At 39.6% G+C, this 15747-nt stretch overlaps 1 protein-coding gene across 2 annotated transcripts in view; it reads right to left on the minus strand.

Annotated features, from left to right (window-relative positions):
- Positions 1–15747, minus strand: part of REEP3 (receptor accessory protein 3) — a 93409-nt gene that overhangs the window by 12073 nt on the left and 65589 nt on the right. For both annotated transcript variants that reach the window (XM_032842187.1, XM_032842193.1), the window contains exons 3-5: positions 11840–11916; positions 9371–9491; positions 9079–9192 (exon numbers count right to left, since the gene is read on the minus strand). In XM_032842187.1, the coding sequence (XP_032698078.1) occupies positions 9079–9192; positions 9371–9491; positions 11840–11916 (312 nt within the window). The remainder of the gene's footprint in view (positions 1–9078; positions 9193–9370; positions 9492–11839; positions 11917–15747) is intronic.

The following is a 15747-nucleotide window of genomic DNA, read 5'->3' on the forward strand; positions in this document are numbered from 1 at the left end:
TTACAAAGGAATGTTTCAGAATGCAAATAAGTCAAATGGCCACTGAATCAAGCCAGCACTGATTCATCTACAAACTTTGGTTTCTTTAACGAGTATGATCCACGAATTATTTAGAGCATACCTCACAAATGAACTCACACATTCTTGTTAGTTCTAGTGTTCTGCTGTGCAAATCCTGTCTCCAGAGGAGGAATTTCAGAAACCAAAGGAGAGTGACTAATTTTAGGCTACTTCCATTCTCCTGGTGGACTGACTGGTATGTCACTGATAGTGAACATATTATAAGTAAACTAAATGTTCTTCTGCTGCTTCTTCTTTTTCATTGCTCTCGACTGCTCAAGAGTTCTCCGCAGACACTGGACTGCAGAAGCAGAGGCTGGGCAGTGAACTGCAGGTATGATCCTGGGTTCACATGGGAAGACCACACCATCCACCAGGGGTTTGCTTCAGGCTGATTAAAGGTGAACAGTGACCAACCCTGAGGTATCTGGATTTTAAAAGAGCTCTTGAGTAACCAACCCTATAGCCCCAGGTATTACCAATATGCTCAAGGCTTCAAGGAAGGCCAAGTACTGTAGGGAAAAGCAAAAGGGGGCTGTGTACACTCTTTGAGGATTCCCAACATTTTCAACAGCCAGTACCGCCTCAAAGAATCGGGTTTTCCACTGTGTATTTTCTTATGAGCCCAGAATAGAATGAATGTGGGAAGAGAGAATTAATGCAGTATTGTGAACTTCAAAAACATTACATAAATCCTAAGTCTGTAACCACTTTAAAGTGACCAATGTGACCACTGTAAAGAAGTGTAATTATAAAATAATCATGCTTAAAGGCAGACCTATTCCCTCCAATTTTTATATCTTCAGCACAAAAAGCCCATTAACCAAGAAATTATGTTTAAAATAAAATGTTAAGTGGAAACCTTCCCCTTGACCTCAGAATTCTAAGTCATATCCACAATACAGCTGCAAGTATGTAGTATGGCTTAAGCAGACAGGGAAAATATGCAAAAATGAAAACAGTATGATATTGAGGCAGATGGGATGGGTGATTTTATTCTTTTTCTCAGTAATTTTTTCAATATTACAAAATTAGAATTATAGATAGTATAGTGAAGTTTTTGTTTGTTTTTTAAGATTTAAATACTGTTTACTATAAACTGGATGGGATCCTTGTTTCTTTTCATTTCCTCCAATGCCTGGCTACAAGACAACTCTCCAAATGAACATTTTCTATTTTTACAGTGATGCTTTAACTGTAATGTTAACTGTAAGAATTTCTGATCTATTCCCTGCTCATTTCCCTTGTAACCAATCCCTTACTCCCATGATCAAAAGAAACACTGTTTTTCTATTTTGAGGGCAGAAGTGGGGGCATTATAGTTACTTGTCAGTAACAATGCTAAAATGTATGGAGGTTTTGTTTAAATTGATACTATTTTATTTATTTTCTTCCTATTTGGTTTAAATAACATTAAGCCAAAAGTATAAAAAAATGCAGAAAGGTTTTAGTTTGAACAGGAAAAGGCATGTGGAAACAGCACTTTTGGTCATTAGTCAATAAGGAGGAAGGGAGTTCCCATCTACCAGGTAAGTTGATATCCCAGATTTTAGATCCCATTCTCCATAGAATTATATGTACGCTGCTTATGCTAAAATTGATCCTAAAAATCGAAGAGAAAGCAACAGAAAGATTATGATGAGAACACAAAAATCAAAGTAATTAGGAACTATTTTGCAGGATATTTTACATTAAGACTGATCCTCACTAGCAGGAGTATCCTAAAACCTTCAGGTGAATCAAAGTTCTCAGGGTTTGAATTTGGATAGGCCCAGAACATCCATTTAAAATGTTCCATTTAAAACGAGAACACTAGGGGCGCCTGGGTGGTTCAGTGGGTTGAAGCCTCTGCCTTTGGCTCAGGTCATGATCCCAGGTTCCTGGGATGGATTCCACATCGAGCTCTCTGCTCAGCAGGAAGCCTGCTTTCCACCCCCCCGCCCCCCCCCACCCCCGCCGCCTGCCTCTCTGCCTACTTGTGATCTCTGTCTGTCAAATAAATAAATAAAATCTTTAAAAAATAAATAAATAAAATGGGAACACTAGGGACACCTGGGTGGCTCAGTCATTAAGTTGCTGCCTTCAGCTCAGGGTCATGATCTCAGGGTCCTGGGATTGGGACTGCACGGGGCTCTCTCTCAGTGGGAAGCCTGCTTCTCCCTCTCCTTCTCCCTCTCCTACTCCCTCTGCTTGTGTTCCGTCTCTTGCTGTGTCTCTCTCTGTCAAATAAATAAATAAAATCCTTAAAAAAAAAAAAAGAAATAAAATGAAACACTTGTAGGAGCTGACTGGGTCGGCCCTTGGGTTCAGCACATTTGTGCTCTAGGAAGGATTCTTCAGCTGAGAAAAGGGACTTTGTATGTAGGACTAATTCTAACTCTGTTACTCTCGAAGAATTCTGCCTTTGTTTAAATACTTCATTTCCTGGTGAAACACTATGTTAAAATTATTATATTTTGTGTTAAATAAGGGGAATTTACCATGCTTATCAGCATCTTAGGACAAAACTTTCAACTGGGGCTCCTGGGTGGCTCTGAAGGTTCTGCCTTCGGTTCGGGTCATGATCTCAGGGTCCTGGGACTGAGCCCCAGGAGGAGTTCCCTGCTCAGGGGCAGTCTGCTTCTCCCTCTCCTCCCTGCTTGTGCTCTCTTGCTATCTTTGTCTCTCTCTCTCTCTCTCTCTCTCAAATACATAAAATCTTTAAAAACAAAAAACTTCCAACCTATTCTCTTCATATTTTAAATTAAGAATTCAAAAACAGGGGTGCCTAGGTGGCTCAGGCTGTTAAGCCTCCAACTGCTGATTTTTGCTCAGGTCATGATCTCAGGGTTCTGGGATTTGGAGCCCCCAAGTCAGGCTCTGTGCTCAGTGGGGAGTCTACTTGAGAATTCCCTACCCCCATCCCCCTTACCTGCTCTTTCTCTCTAAAATAAAAATAAATAAATCTTTAAAAAAAAAGGAATTTAAAAACATAATCAGTAGTCTTTGTTATCTTACAATCTCCTACAGAATAATTCTTACTATACTGTTCAATAATGAATAGCTATTAAGCTCTATTTCTTGTTGCTCTTTGACATATTACATTAAAATGCAGATAAGGTTAGTTCCAAGTTTTTAGGGACATCTCCTTTTCCCCTAAGGACATTTGACAATCTGATTAAGTCTAGAATGAAACTGACTGCATTTGTATTAGGTGAATAATATATTTTAATGCCCCCCCCTTTTTCTTTAAGATTTTATTTATTTATTCGACAGGGAGAGAGATCACAAGTAGGCAGAGAGGCAGGCGGTGGCGGGGGGTGGGGGTGGGGGTGGGCAGCAGGCTCCCTGCTGAGCAGAGAGCCGATGCGGGGCTCGAGCCCAGGACCCTGAGATCATGACCTGAGCCGAAGGCAGAGGCTTAACCCACTGAGCCACCCAGGTACCCCTACTTTAATGCTTTTAAGATTAAAGCAATATATATTTATCAAAGGACATTTGTAACAGAGGAAGATATAAGGAAGAAAATATAAATAATTTGTAACCCACCACACCAAAACTGTCTATACATATTCATACATCATTTTAAAATTTTTCTGACTCAAACTTTTTTTTTTTTTAAGGTTTTATTTATTTGACAGAGATCACAAGTAGGCAGAGAGGCAGACGGAGAGAAAGGAGGAAGCAGGCTCCTTGCTGAGGAGAGTGTGGGGCTCGATCCCAGGACCCTAGGATCATGAACTGAGCCGAAGGCAGAGGCTTTAACCCACTGAGCCACCCAGGTGCCCCTGACTCATACTTTTAGATCAAGCTTTCTCAGTCTCAGCATTATTGCTGTTCTGGGCTGGAAAACTGTTTGCTGTGGATCACAGGATATTTACGCAGCAATCCTGACTTCTACCCTCCAGATACAAATAGCAGCACCCCTCACTGTCAGCTGTGACAACCCAAAATGTCTCCAGACATTGCCAAATGTTCTTCTGGGGGCAAAATCTCCTCCCACTGAGGACCAACCACTCTTTCAGAGGTCTAAGAGGTTTTAGAAGTCAGGTTTCACCTATTAATACTTAGATCAGTGCAGACGGTCTGCCCAGAATCTCATGACTAATTAAATTAGGGTAGAATCGGGCTAGAAAATGCAGATAACTAGACTATTAGTAAATTAAATATTCATTATAACATTCTGCTTCCCTAGATTGTAGGGAAAATAGTGTGACCTTTCTTTCTGTTGTCAGGACAAATGCTATTTTTTTTTTTTTTTTTAATGGATGATACAAAGCAGCTGAATATCCTCAAATCCTCTTACAAACAGAAAGCCTTTAAAGCAGACAGCAAGATGTCAGGAGTATGACCTAATCAGCATCATTTATAGTTTATTAGATTTTAGCCATTTTACCTGTAAGACTCTAATTTCTGTGATAATTGATTTTTTAAAACAATATCTGCTAAAGAGTTCACCAAGAAAAGGCTGCCAGAGAAAATTCAGAGACGGTTAATACGACTAACAGTATTTTTCTTCTTCTGTCCTTTATCCGTGTTGCTCATCTGTAAAAAGCCACCTGCATTTCTCATGTGAAAGCTAAATGTTGAATGTCCTCAGCAAAGTCCTTGAAGGTCCTTCATATGTGTGTGCTTTGCTCAGCCAAAATAAACTTGTACACTGACCTTGCGAACAGATGCCTGGTAATGAGGTCATAGAACTGAGTAACATTTTCAGAAAATTGCTTTACAGTGTCATAAATGTTCTGATTAGATTCCTATTTTCATCTTTAACATGCTCAGGTGGTTCAACCTGGGAACCCTAGGTAGGGCAATTACCCATCTTTAAAGGTCACACCAAGAGTCCAATCATTTTTAGCCTGAAAGATATTTTTAACCAACTATAGGTTGTAAAAATCTTAAATTAATTCTCAAGGCTTACTATTGGCTTTCTTGAAGTTTCTCCTTAAACTTGACCTATTTCCTATTTCAGTTTCAATTTACTCTTTAGTCTGAAATGTCTGGTTCAGTGATTTCTTCCATCATCGTGCCTTTCTTTGACATCTCCAGAGATGAAACTAATTTCACTTACATGAAAATAGGCACAGTCCAACTTGAGGCAAACAGTTTTAACATAATGCTACATTCAGCATTTTTAATGACTATTTCTAATGAATAAAAGCCAGGATGGCTGAAGCCAACATTCTCTGTGTTCATGCTGGGATGGAGACAGCTACCTCACGCACAGTGATCTTGATAACAAAAGAACCGCCACATCACAAACAAGAAGGGAAAGTTCCAAATGAATTCAAATTATGGGACATGTGTCTGATCTGCAGTGGTAACTCAGATGATTCTTATGTTCTCTATTTTCTGCCTTTGAAGTGGGGAGGTGGTTTTATGATGCTAAATATATAGATAAAAACAAACAATGAATCACAAAGAAGAAATGCTTGTATAGCCTTTCTGAAGGAAAGCATTTCTGTGAGCTAATGCTTATTTTAATAATGGGAGGGCAGGGGGAAAGCTCTTAGCCACTGCAGATGAGATAAAATTTTCAGTCAGTGAAAACAGACCCTCGGCGAGACAGCAGCCTGTGAGAGGAGGGTCTGTGTCTGTCTTGCCTACGGCTGCACGCCCGGCACCTGCTGTATAGCAGGCAGGGAACAAACCCATGTTGAACAAATACACAGGATGCCAAACACCGATCACAGCAAAGGATAAAATACAAATAAATGAGGAGACAATGAGAAGATAATAAAGTGGGAATTTCTGATTCCCCACATAGAGGCTTTGGGAGTTATACCCATAAGTCCAAGTAAAATAAATATCCCATGAAATGGTCACAGTATGTAGAAAGGTGTCTCACAGAGTTGCAGGACTAGAAATGATACTTAGATATTAAAGAGAGGAGGAAAAATGGGATTTCTAGGTTTTTCTGTTTCCCAGAACAATGTTCTAAAAAGTCCATATTTTCTAAGCAGTGTTTCAAGTTGCAATTTAATTTTTAGTTGCTATGCCATAGAATCATATGAATGATGCTTTTAAATATGTAAAATTCAGAAAGCATCTTCTGGGGGGGGTTTTAAGACCTGTACCAGTTGACCCTTGAACAATGTGGGGGTTACGGGCATCAACTCACTGGGCAGTAAAAAAATCTGTGTCTAAGTTTTGACTCCCTTGAGATTTAACGAATAGTCTACTGGTGACTGTAAGTCACACTGACAACAGTTGATTAACATGTACTTTGTAGGTTATATGTATTATATACTGTCCTTTTACAATAAAGTAAGCTAGAGAAAAGAAAATGTTACTGAGAAAATCTTATTAAGGAAGAGAAAATACATATACACAGTACTATACTGTATTTACTGAAGAAAACTGGCATATAATTGGATCCAACAAGTTGATAGCCTTGATTGTTCAAGGGTCAATGGCGCTTCATTTGTGAAGTCGAATAAAGTTAAATTTTATAACAAAAGCAATAGGCTTTCTTGTTCTCCTGTCCATCTTCTTGCTGGCACCATTTTAAACCCTCTACCGTCCTGTCTGGCAGGTGAGGGTTTTCTTTCTCTTCCACCTCCTCTCCTTCCCCCACCTTTCTGATAAAACAATATCACAGCTGTTCAATCTACAGTCTGTATTCTCATGATTATGACGTGCACGCTGTTTGCTGCTGGGCCGAGTCATACTCCATTATTATATTTCCTTTCCTATATAACTTTCTTTTCCAGAGCTAACAATATCCCATTTTTAAGTATTCATTTGATTAGTCGTCCTATGCCCTGGGTCTTAACATTGCCTCTAGTGCATTTTTCATGGTGTCTAGTGTGTCTTCTGATTGACTGGTTGGAGCATGTGCTGACCGGTTTAAGTATCATTCCTGCAGGGGATTAAACCTATTAGATGCTCTTCTCCCCGTACTTTTCCCTGAGACCCCTGTCCTGGCACCCCGAACCCATCACATCCCATCTTGGCCTGCTGTACCCTGGACTCACACATTCTGCATGTTTATCCTGGGAAGGAGTCCTGTCACCTTCCTTCTGTGTTGGACTCCCTGTCTCCTAGATCCTGTGGGTCTCCTTTTCCATGGATTAGTCCCTAATTTTGGCAGAGCACAGTACCCTGACAAAGAACACACACGAAGTCAATTTTGTGACTTTGCATGCCTCAAAAACAAAAAAAGAAGAAGGAGATTTATTTTTTAGGCTCACACATGACTGAGAGCTTGACTGTTATAGAATTTAAGGGTGAAAATCATTATGGTATCATGGATGGTATTACTCTTCAGTCTTCAAGCTTTCATTGTCACTATTTAGAAATTTAATTGCCATTCTGATTCTCGATCATCTGAATGTGACATACTTTTTATCTCTGGAATCCTTAAAATTTTTTTCATTCTTTCTGGTGTTTTGGAATATTCCAGTGACCTTGCTCCCAGTCGGTCCTTTTTTTTCATACATTGTGCTAGGTACTCTGTGGGCCTTTTCAATCTAGAGGTTCATGTCCTTCAGTTTTGGGAAGTATTACTGTATTATTTCTTTGATAATCGCATCTGTGATCACTTGTAGAATTCCTAGTTGTTGCATATTAGATCTCTTGGATGCTCTTTTTCAGTACATGTGGAAATCAAGCATGTATTTCCATTAAGCAAGAAATAAAAAGCAAATGAACTTTTAAAATGGAAAACAGTCCTTCAATAAGATGAAAATTTTACTATTTCAGTATCTGTTTATATCTATACTAATAAAAGAAAAAGCTTTTAAAAGCCAAGTAATGGGCAAACTGTACTTTACCACAGTGCTGACAGTTAATAATCGTTAATAATACAGTTGTCTTATATGGCTAGGGCTGCAGAGTTGGTAAGTTTCTACATAATTCTTAACGCAACACTTCTGGGTATATGATTTGAGTATAATTTTGACTCCTTTTTTTGATCATATTAATTGTACTTGAGCTAAAGATCACTCTGAAAAATTAAGGATCATTCTGGAAACCCCACTGAACATTCGACATCTCTTCACCATTGTTATTATATAGAATCACCACTTAATTAGAATATTTATTCCCACAGCATTGGTATTTTGGTTCAAGATAACCGAGTTGAAAAAGCTTAACTCAAAAGTTGGAATATTACTTAATCTCAATTTAACTTAATAGCAACAAACCCAAATTTTCACTGGAGAGAGAGGGAGAGACGATATTAATGTTTAGCGGAGTCCTACTATATTTTGGCAAGCACTATGCTTCTGTATATGCTCTCACAGATAGGTGTGTTACCCCCATTTTATACATGAAGCAACCAGTGAACACAGAGGTAAGTAAATCACCAACAGTTATTTAGAAAGTCACACTCAGCATTTTCTGGATCTGAAGCCCATTTTCTTTCCATATACTACACACCAAAATCAATTATGCTACGATATTTAAAATAAATCACATAAAAAACTACATGCAAAGAAATCCAAACGCCATAATGTGAGTTTTCACAGAAGGCGCACATTTGATAACTTCACTTGCAAAACATGACACATGACATTAGTAACTAGCTGAGTAAAATCTCAAATTTTAAGAACAGATTTTTTCATGCCTTATTTTGAATAATCAGTTACCTCAAATTGGTTGAAGTAGGGGTGCAGGAGTAAGCCAGAAATCCTATCAAGATATTGCCATCGAGGGGGAGGAGAGAGAGACAGAAAAAGGGGGACACCAGAGACAGGGAAAGAAAGAATTGTCATCTTTACTAGAGGTGATTTACTCAACCTTACTTTTAGGTTATAAAGTAGGAAAATTATGACAAAGTGACATCTTTAGGTATGTCTTTCTATATTAACTAGCTCTCATTTTGTGTTCAATTAAGACTTCCAAAATACTGAGTAGTTACAAAAAACATGCATTAAAGTGTTTTTTAAATTATCCACTTGTTCTTTCCTGCATTACAAAAATAAGCAGAAAGCAAAATTCTGCCAAAATTTTATAATGATCTGGAATAAAGAGCCACCCGACTTTGTCCATTGGCTTTAATGTGACACTGGATAAAACATGTAACTAAACAGTTACCTTCACGGCTGCAGTGACAGCAGCAGTGGCTGCAAAAGCCAACCCTTGTCGCCCGAAGTTGACCACCGTCTCATAGCCCCGCTCCTTGGCTTGTACAATATAATCATCGATCTCCTGGGGAGAAACAAACAGACTCACAGATAGAAACTTGGTGTGACAATAGTGTCAAGAAGCCAAAAACGAGGACCTTCCCCCGCCCATGAAATGACAGTTTCACTTGTTTTATAGCATAAACCATGCCATGATGTACATTTCTAACAAACGATTTGTAGAAATAATTTATATATCTTACCCTTTCCTTGGAAGACAGAAGTGGATGAAGGAATTTTCTATATATTAAACTTGCTCCTTTGGTATAGGGAGAGAGCAGCCACACAACAAAGGCAATCTTAAGCTCATAGTACAGGGGGAACCTAACAAGAAAAAATTTGAAAACAACTGCTGGTGAAACTAAACTACAAGGAGGAAATCACGTATGCACACACTCATGAACGCACACAAGATTTTAAGAAAGTTCAATCACTGAGTTAAGTCTTCACATGTAAAAGTGAGCAATTAATGAAAGAACTATATTTGAATTGACTTAATTTCATTAACTATAAATGAGTTCTAACCAAAGAGGGTTAGATTCTCCTGCAGAGAACCAGCAACTTCTAGAACAAGATTCTTCTGTTGAAGAGACCATAGGCAAGATGCCAACATACTGTAGTGGTCCAGAGGGAACATTAATAGCATCTACCCAGGGCGGTGGGGGGCACACCCAACCCTTCCACAGGTCGGTACCTGACATCTCTCTGCACACCAGGACTCAGTTTTACATGCTCCAAGGGCACAAAGTTATGCCATGAACACATCTCCTTCTCTTTCTCAGAAGCCCCTGAGAACTTCCCTTCCAATCTCATTTGGCTGGAACTGCAATGCTGGGCAGACAATCCTTCACTTGTAAGGGGAATGGAATTCCCATGTGGTAGACTGGGAATTAGTGTTATCCACCAACGCATGCCCCTTTCCATGTGACTTTGCAGTGCTCTCTCTCCCTGTAGGCTGAGTGTACTTCCTCCAGCAATGACTGCGGGGTTGGCACATGACTTGCTTTGGCCAACTTCACATCAGTCTGACATATCACATGCATGCAAAACCTTCAAATGCCCCTTGACTTCCTCACCCTGGCATCCCCCAACCTCTTGCTTTGAATTTTTGCTGTCTGTCATGAGAACAGCTGCTTCTTCAGCTTTGGTCCTCAAACAAGAAGACACTTAAAACTGAGCTGAGCCCAGCAACACTGCAGCCAACCTTCTGCCCTTAAATGACTTGAGCAAGAAATATGTGTTTGTTTTTCTAACTCTCTATGGTTAAAAGGGTTGTCAATTGCCACAGCAAAAGTGAACTAATATATTGTAGGGGACTAGCATCCTTGGGCCAGGAACTATTAAGATATGTGACATCAGAACAAATCTGGGCTCTCCTGACAAGGCAGAGGGGTACAGGGCAGTAAGAAATGACTGCTGTGTAGTCAACAAAGGGTCTTTGCCTGCTGCAATTACAGAGGAGTTTCCGGACTTCCACTGTTCCTGGTAAACTTTTTCTACATCACTCGCTTTCCACTAATGTATACATGCTACATCTGCAATTAGGAAAAAAAATGAGGTCTTGAAAAAGAGAACCTCAAAACTTAAGAGACCTAGCATGGTTTGAAATTGTTCTGCCCCTTAAAACCAAATAAAAACCCTCCCCCCAAACTCTACCCAAACACCGAACAGGTAAATGAATGAGCTTTGGGATAGAGGAAGAACTACTTGGGTTTCAAATCAGAAGAGAAAGATGAGTGCAGACACAGAAAAGTTCATGAATGAGGGCAATTTGTTAAGAACATTTAAGCCCGGTGACTTCTCTATTTTTTTCTAGCAATCCAACGTGATCTAATGTGCTATGAGAGTATGATGAGAAGAGCAAAGCTAGGAAGACAGTTTAAGGAGAGAACAGCAAATGTTTGAAACAGAGGCAGGAGGGCATGGAGGTAGTGAGTAAAGGGAATGGGGAGGTTCAAACCGATACCTACATGGGCACCTGACTGATGCTCTGGGGGGCTGCCTTTGGGAGCCCAGGTAAAGACACAAAGTATTAGCTTTAAAGATTTTAAAAGGAGGACCTCTTCAAGTGATGATAAGGTTTAGACAGAAATACACCAGTGAAATATGGCACAAGGAGATTCAAGTTGTTTCACTTGGTATTACTTCTTGGTAAAATGTTAAATCCTTGAGGATATAAACATGCTTTAATTTTGTCTCAGCTATTTGGAACAGAGCAGCCAAAGAGCTGGTGGTGAGTGGGTGTCCACGTGGATGCTGACGTCATCCGGTCTGAATGTTTGTAGTTGAGAGTTTTAAGGATGGGGAGGGAGTGCTAGAACCAGATGCTGTGGGCTTCAAAGGGGGAGTCATTTAGGAAGTGATAAAGAAAAATAGCCTGAAGTCATCATGTGGAAAAAGGATAATGACAACCAAGTTTTTCTATTCCAAGATACTGGGACCTGTGTGGGATGTGGCAAAGAGCAACCCATGGGGAGAAGAATGAGCTGCCCTTATCACGGGGGGGTTACTGTAAGGAAAGTAATGTTCTTACACGGAAGCCAGATGAAAATGAAACGCTGGATAATTAGGGAACTTCATCCAATTCACTTGGTTACCAGCAAGAGTAGGTAAGAACTTGGGACACCTGATAAGGAGTCTGTAGTCTGACCCTTTTCAGTGCTAGAACTTACCAAGCAACTGTTTGATCTGCTACTGTTTCAATCACAGTATACAGAGCAAACACAATCCAGTACATCATCCATCGGACCTGGAAATAATAAAAATTCTTATGAAATAACAGACTAAGATTATCTGCAACTCTCAGTAATTATATATATATATTTTTAGATATACGGCAGGATGGATCAAATGCAGAAGGTGATGGTTTAATTCTCAACAGGTTTATGCCTGTGTTCCTCATATCCTTACATCAACAATCTTGGGATAGAAGACGAGAATCGAAGAATAACAAACCTCTAGTCCTGACACAATATAATGTAGGGATTTGAAAGAATCAGAACAATAGGTTAATTTTTCTTAAGTGGAGCAAAGTTCTTTAAAAGCTCTTATTCTTATCCATATGCTTCTTCATGATGATGATTAGCTATTTATTATATAGTAACAACATAATACGATATGATCACATTTTAATCTTTATTAGTCTTTTACAGTTTGCATTCCTTAATTCTCAAAATATAGAAACTGTTGAGGAACCAAAGAACGATCCTGGGTTTGTTACATTCATAATGCTAGTGACCCAGTTTGAAAGTCAGTTAGTTATTCTTTTCCCCGAAGCTCCTTGTGCACTTGTAACCTCTCACACATCATTTCCTTCTTCTATCAACATCACAGTGGTCACTGCAATAGAGTGAATATTTGCGTCCTTCCCCTCCAATTTGTATGCTGAAATCCTAACCCTAAATGTGTATTAGGAGGTGGGACCTTTGAGAGGTGATAGGTCACGAGGGTGGAGCTTATCTCATAAATGGAGTTAGTGTTCTTCTAAAAGGGCCTCCAAAGAGATCTCTCTTCCCTTCCACCAAATACAGAGAAAATGGCCTTCTATGAACCCAGAAGTGGGTCTCACCAGACACCAGACTTGCCTAGATCTTGGACTTCTAGCCTCCAGAACAGTGAGAAATAAATTTCTGTTGTTTATAACCCACCCAGTCTATGGTACTTTTGTTATAGAGTCTGAATGGACTAAGACAGTAGTTCAGGACATTTCTACCTCTTGCCTGGAATATAGCATCCTAACCGGTCCCTGAGACTCCAGTGTCTCTCTGTATCAATCCTTTCATAGAATGCTACCAGATTCATTTTTCTTGAACTCACTTCCTCACCTACACTTTTCTAATTACCTGAGCACGGAGACTCTCTTATCACAGGCTGGATTTTCATTAAGGATTACAATCTCTGATCTTTTGCTCAATATTATAATAATGGCTAATACACGAAACCATGCCAACCATGGGCTAGGGATTGTACTGAGTGTATCACATATTAAATCATTCACTCTCCACAACAATACACAAGGAAGGAAACATAATTATTTCCACTGTAGATAAGGAAACAGTGACAGAGAGGTAAAATGACTTGTTCAAGGTCACTTAGCCAGAATTTGAATCCATTCTGCCTGACCCCGGATTTGGTGCTATTAATTATACTATGTAGAGAAAGAATATGTGAGGATTTGCTAAATGTGAGATCCAAGAATAACTGCTACTTCCTTTGTTTCTTATCCCAATGGGATGACCAAAAAAAAAAAAAAAAAAAAAAAAAAATTAGGTCTCTATAAATAGCTAGAAAATTGACCTGTTTAGCTTTCCTATAGAAGCTTGTTTGTGTATTCCATAGACAATAGAAACTATAATTCAAGTGGCTTTTATGCTTTTCTCTTTACATGGGACAATTCAATTAAAAACAGCCATGAATAACTTTTGAAGCAATGTATCATGAAATAGAAATAATACCAATTTGCTATAATTTATAGACTCCTGAAAGCTTAAAGAAGTTGCCCAAAGCAAAGAAGAGAGTATATTATCTATATGAGAAATATAAGGCAACTGATTTACAATGATCATCTCAAATTTAAAAAGAACAGAACAGCCCAAATGTACTCTTTAGTAAGTTTTTTTTACTTTTCATGAGTTCTCATAAATCGCTCACTGCTGCCAATTCCAAACTTTTGTCCAAATATGGGGATTTTCTTCCAGGACTCACATCCTATGTGTATTTTTTCCCACCCCTCCCTTTTTAAAGGAAAGTGATACTCTTCCACGAGTTCATTCACCCAGCCTTCCAGCTCCAAACACGAACTCAGCACTTTTCCCTCCCAACTGTATCCAGAGGGTTAGCTTTCAATCCGACTGACTAAAGCTTCTCCCAAGAAAGAAATGAAGAAGAGACTGCAAGCAGATAATGAGCTTTTCCACAGTTAGGAGGGATCTTAGAAGTGACACAACCCTAAGGGGAAGACGGTCTGAGAGACAGTCACAGAGAGAAGTGCTCCCACTGGGTCTCGCATTCCATCCACGGTGGGACTCTGGAGGAGGTGCCAAGAACCCCGAGAGCTCCCTGGGCAGAGCTTGAAAACAAATAATACAGGAGACTCTTACTATCTTCTTCTTCTTTTTTTTTTTTTTAAAGATTTTATTTATTTATTTGACAGACAGAGATCACAAGTAGGCAAAGAGGCAGGCAGAGAGAGAGGGGGAGCAGGCACCCCGCTGAGCAGAGAGCCCAATGTGGGGCTCGATCCCAGGACCCTGAGACCATGACCTGAGCCGAAGGCAGAGGCTTAACCCACTGAGCCACCCAGGCGCCCCAGACCCTTACTACCTTGAGGCCAAAATAAATAACGTGCACAAGGCCAGTGAGCTAAGAGATGGATGGAGGAGGCACAGGCTTCCCTGACGTGAACACGACAGCTTCTCAGTGAACAGGGGGCGGCCTTCAGAACCCTCTTGTCAGTCCCTGTCCCTCTCCTTGTACTCAACACAGGGATTTCAGTGTGACTATCATCTTTCCCAGGAAGGTGGAGGTTTAAATTTGGTTGTCTACCTCATAGAAAATTCAGGAAACTTTCAGAAAGGTAAAATTATTTAAGTCAGTACTTGTTACTTTTCATTATTTCACTATTTCCCACCACCGTTACAGTTGTGAATTTCCAAATGGATAACAACTTCACAAGTAGTGTCACTTACTGGTTAGCAGAGTAGAGGAGAGGTAATGGAGACTGTACAGAGTGACTGGTGATATCCTGAATGACTAGTTTTCCAGGGAATGAGCAGCTACATGTCCAACAGATTTCAAGGGCTTATTCAGTTTCCAAATGAAGTTACTAAATTAATTTTAAACCTCACAAAATAAAAGTGCTTTAAAGAATATAATGTTTACCTCTTTATTTTTTTTTTTAAAGGATTTTATTTATTTATTTGACACAGAGAGAGAAAGAGAGAGCACAAGCAGGGATGGGGAAAAGGGAGATGCAAACTCCTCACTGAGAAGGGAGCCTAGTGCTGGACTCGATCCCAGGACCCTGGGGTCATGACCTGAGCCAAAGGCAGATGCTTAACCAACTGAGCCACTCAGGTGCCCCATGTTTATCTCTTTAAAAACTCCCATGTATTTATTTAGGTTGTGAGAGTATTTAGTAATGTCAAAATTTTAAATAAAAAGGAGAAAAGAAGGCGGCCATGCTATTGCCATTTTATTATTTTATTTTTTTTTAAAGATTTTTATTATTTATTTGAAAGAGAGCACAAGCCAGGAGAAAGGCAGAGAGAGAAGCAGGCTCCTCACTGAGCAGGGAGCCTGATGCAGGGTCGATCCCAGGACCCTGAGATCATGACCTGAGCCGAAGGCAGACACTTAACGACTGAGCCACCGGGTACCCCACTGCCATTTTAATTAATACACAACCGACTATCCAACTAAGAGGGTATTCCTGGACATTTTCCTGGAGTACTGACAACAATTTTATATAAGCAAAACTCCACTATATAGGAATTTATCTTTAATGAATAAATGCCTTCATAATCTGCTCTTAAATTTAAGGATTTTTTTGGTTGTCTTTACCAGAAAAATGGACCTTAAA

The sequence above is a fragment of the Lontra canadensis genome, unplaced genomic scaffold, assembly GCF_010015895.1.
Source record: "Lontra canadensis isolate GAN:19392208 unplaced genomic scaffold, GSC_riverotter_1.0 scaffold3, whole genome shotgun sequence".
NCBI lineage: Eukaryota > Metazoa > Chordata > Mammalia > Carnivora > Mustelidae > Lontra > Lontra canadensis.